At 40.2% G+C, this 4,413-nt stretch overlaps 1 protein-coding gene across 2 annotated transcripts; it reads left to right on the forward strand.

The window, feature by feature from the left end:
* Nucleotides 1–492: 492 nt before the first annotated feature.
* Nucleotides 493–3,984, forward strand: LOC311022770 (uncharacterized protein). 2 transcript variants are annotated; one of them, XM_084024298.1, is made up of 2 exons: nt 493–654; nt 3,280–3,984. In XM_084024298.1, exon 2 carries the CDS (start codon nt 3,298–3,300, stop codon nt 3,976–3,978), a length of 681 nt encoding a protein of 226 aa, XP_083880424.1. In that variant the 5' UTR covers nt 493–654; nt 3,280–3,297; the 3' UTR covers nt 3,979–3,984. The 2 variants fall into 2 exon arrangements, with proteins under 2 accessions (XP_083880424.1, XP_083880425.1); XM_084024299.1 differs by having other exon boundaries at nt 3,285–3,984.
* The last annotated feature ends 429 nt before the right edge of the window (nt 3,985–4,413 follow it).

Consider the following 4,413-nt stretch of genomic DNA (forward strand, 5'->3'; position numbering starts at 1 on the left):
AGCTGTAGCTGTTTCCCTGTTTCTAGCATTAATGCTGAGCTAACTGGCTGCTAGCCAGGTATACAACAGTATTTAAATTTCACAACACAATCTGGCCAAAATAATTGCAATTCACGATATTGTCACAATAATCATCAAATATGCTTAAATCTCTGAAAATGGCAAGATAAAAGACACTGTTTTTGTGAAAACAGATAATATTCATCAATAAGATGATCATAAATCGTACAAAAATATCCATGATAGCAAATGAGGCATTTTTTTCAAATTATCCACAATAATTAACTTTTTTTTTTATCGTGATCCATGATAACGTGCTATATTATCCCCGGCATTCCTTCTTGTTTTCAAGAGAAGAGTTGTCCCAAAACATTTCATATTATGTTCTGTAGATGCTTATTGAAGGTGAAACTATGAAGAGAAAAAAGAACAGGATCCCGTGACTTCCTCCCTGCACACACACCGTGCAGTTGTATGGAAGATGAGGGGGAGGGTGTGTGTGAAGAGTCTGTTTGTAGACGCTCAGACGGAGAAATCAGTTTCACCAGCGGCACTTGTACTACAGATCAGAGAGGCATGCTGGGTCGTCCCACCTCTGCCATGTGATTTTCATTACATCAACTTGGGGAAGAGTTCGACTGTGAGACGCTTAAGGTAACAGCATTTTAAGTATATTTGAATGTTATACAGATTTCGGTGAAAATATAGATATGTATGTATGATTCTATATTTATTCTTGTTATATCACTGTTATATAGCCTTGAAGTCTAGTTATGGTATAGGACACAAATGAATACAAAGGGAACATGTGAACTCAATGTTTCCACTCATGAAGTTATTCATACATGGATCTTGGATTTGTGGATAAATCAACATTATTGTCTTTTCCTCCTTATCTGCCCTTATCCTTATAAGTCCCCACTGCTAGTTAAAGCTACTGTCAACCTTCTCTTAGTCACTGTTGGGACAAAAACAGCCAACTGAGTGCAAAGTAAAGCAGAAATGTAGTGAGTGTGTTTAGATCAAATCTATTTTTCATCCATTGTTGCTCAGCGACCACCACGAGTCGGAGTGGGGACTCTCGCTTGAACGTGTACATTGGTGTTATTATTAATTTATAGAGTCCTGATTCTGTCATGCATGAGTCAGTCGAGTGTAAGAGGGTCACTCACTGAGCTCCTGTACGGAGTGGATTGCATTTAGCGTGTTGAAGGAGTCTTTTAGTCCTGCATTTAGTGTAAATATCTCATGTGTCTTGACATCCTTTGTCTGTCACGTGTTCATTATATTGTAATGTAAAACAAATTTGATCATAACTTTTCATAAATACTTCTTCTACTATAGTTTTGGCTAATTTCCACAGTATGCACCTTTAAAACAGTTCTGTGTTCTGAAGTTTCTCAGTGATGCATTCATCACTTTATCTGTGTTGTTTCCGTGTGGAGAATGTGTTGTATCCGCCTCACGTCTTAAACACACACAGACTCACTCACACACACTCACACACACTCCTTCCTTAGTTGGAGCACTTAAGAGGAGTTCATCTGTCTCATTCTTCAAAGAGCTCATCCTCAGGGAATTTAAGTTATTTTTTGCTTCTTTTAAAAGTACCAGCTTCATTTATGGATTCAGTGAGGCAATAAAAATGACAGCTTGTTCTCTCTGTTCTTCATAAAGTCCACTGCACTTACAATTACCTGCCCCAGTTACTGTTTTAGTAAAGGAATGTGACTAATATTAATGCTGCTACTGCACTAGTACATGTACCATAGAACTGTGAATACTGAGAGATATCTGTTAGAGTGGATGTTGTTTGTAATAGTACACTAGCAGTACACAGACGGACATGTAAATAAAATACAGGGCTCAATGAATTCTTTGAGTATGAAAATGATGTGAATTGTGCTACAGCTCACCAGGGGTCTCATTTCTGTGGCCGTAGCCATGGTGACGCCCCATTGGTTTGTGGATTAAAGTTTTGAAGTCTCAAGTGGCGGTCGCCATCTTGAATTTTGGTTGTTAAAAGTAATTTGAGTAGCTAATTGGATTGGTAGTGTGCTAGCGACGGTAGTGAGACTGTGGTAGCGACCTGTCAATCACAAGGTGCATGCCCTGCTTTATGGTCTTTTGACTCTAAATGAACATCATGCTGGATTGAAGAAGACTTGAAATGAGTGAACTAAATCTGACTTTGCAACCTGAAGGCCAGCAGGCAGAATGCAAGTTTAAGGCTCACATTTAATTTCACTTCACTTGACCGATTACTTCAATCAAAGGCATCAAATAGCATTAAAGAACTGCAGAGCGTTGCGTCACTAGTTGGTGTGAATGTTGGAATGATGAACATTCCATTCATTCTTCCTCTTCTAGTTTCCCATCTTCTGAATCATTCCACATATTATACATTTTTCCTTTTATAGATTCCCAGTGAAAACAATCCGTTAAGGCGGTTCTCGAGGTTATTGTTGGCTTACACTTTACTAAGGCACTAGTCTTCACAATAAAAGTCCCATTATTTTTGGTGCTTACTCTATACCTGCCATACTAGTAGACTTGTTTTATGGAAGAGTTGCCGCTAACAAAGCTACGCTAATTCTGTGATTAAAAACCTATTCCTATAAATTCTTCCCAATAAAAGTTTTGTGTTTTTGTTATGTAAAAGATTTTATTTTTAATCAGCAAAATCAGGAAATGTTTGGTTTTCATCAGCAGTTACACTGTGGGTCTCAGCTGTCCTCCAGTCTTTCTTTCTTTATTGGTTTAAATATACAGAGACAATGCACATTAATAAACATTTCTGTAAAAATGCCAGTTTAGCCAAGTTGGCTAATCCAAGGGGAACACACTCTTAATTGCCTTCCAAGTCCCAAAAACACGGCCAGGAAGGGATCCGCTTTCCTCCTCCTGGAAGTGAGGTTTGACAATCAGTCAGAGCCTCCTTTCAAGCACCGAGAATAGGCTGAGGAGAGTGAGACCCCAATAACTGGACTACACTCTCTGGTTCCCCTTTTTACAATTTCCTCCAGGCACTGTCCCCGACCCCGAAGAGGGGGCCTGTTTATCAGGGATTGACAGTCATAAGAAGCTATGAGAGGGAGGGATCCATTGACCCCATCAAAAAATTGAATCTTAACTCAAGGTCTACTTACTAGTGGGAGTACTCTACTTACTCTTAGTAGCATCATTGATAAAGCTAGCTAATACATAGATTTTTTTGTTTGTTACAAACTATTTTTTTCCAAAGTCAAGAATTAACTTACATTTTCTGTTTTGTCTCAGTGCAGCCAGTGAAACTACATGAAGAAGCAAGGACAAACCAACACTGCCACCAGCATCCCCCTCTCTTCCCCACCAGGGGGCAGCAGCGTGCAGGTCTACCATGACTACCAGAGTGGGGCTTTTAAGATGCATCCTGGAAATGGTCATGCTGTAGAAAATGGCTCTCACACCAAGAGAGACCAGGTCACCGGCAGAGATGGTGCGGGCAAGATGTCCTCTGTTCCCGACATCGTCTCCAGCAGCCAGGACCAGAGATACAGTACGACAGACGAGAGTGTCCAAAGGAGCTCCACGTGGATGATGGATTCAAGCAGCCAGGCCTATTCAGGGCCAGAGGACAACTCCACAGACCCACATGAGACCCTGACAGAGACTTCCACTCTGACCTTCGTGGATGTCCACACCCTGGAGGACTCGGCAGAGAACCACAGCCTCCACGGGGTGGAGATGGTTTACCTCAAGGAGTTTATGCTAATAGATGATGATGATGATGGAGACATGTCGCTGAGGGAGAAAACAGTGACAGACTTGTCCGTCATGGATGGAAATGCTGCTGACCTGGTGTGTGGGAGGCTGTTGTCCACCTCCAGTGGCTCAGTGTCAGAGTGCAACGTTGAAACTCCTGCTCCTGAAGCACCTCCACCTGAGGACAAACCTGCACATGGAAAGAAACACTGCTGTTTTTGCACTGTTTTATGACCAAGCAGGACTTTACATGTTCAAGATCAGGATTGTGAATCTGTTCTGATCACTCTGGTAAAACACTACAACATACACATTCTGGCACTAATTTGACAGATCCTTAATTCAATATTAAAACAGTTAATAAAAAAGTTTGTTTGTCTCAAATGTCAGCCACTAATGTTTTTTTAACACTCCTTATTTACGTAGCCTAATTATGAATTGTATGAATGCTGAGATGCGTAATGCTTTTTGTTTGGATTTACATTGAAATCATTTGATCATGTGAGTAGAGAGATATCCATTTTTTAAGTTTAACAAACATATCTCTTAAGTCTATTATACAATTTTGATACCAAAAAATGCATGTTCCTGTAATATTTGATCTGAATAAGACTTTGTGATAAGGGTCTGCAAATATCAGGTGCTAACAACAAATAAAGATATCTCCAA

The sequence above is a fragment of the Eutrigla gurnardus genome (genome assembly GCF_963514095.1).
Source record: "Eutrigla gurnardus genome assembly, chromosome: 13".
Lineage (NCBI taxonomy): Eukaryota > Metazoa > Chordata > Actinopteri > Perciformes > Triglidae > Eutrigla > Eutrigla gurnardus.

Bases quoted from the DNA above. Each gene is read 5' to 3' on its own strand.
- LOC311022770 (XM_084024298.1), top strand. From the start codon at position 3,298: ATGAAGAAGCAAGGACAAACCAACACTGCCACCAGCATCCCCCTCTCT.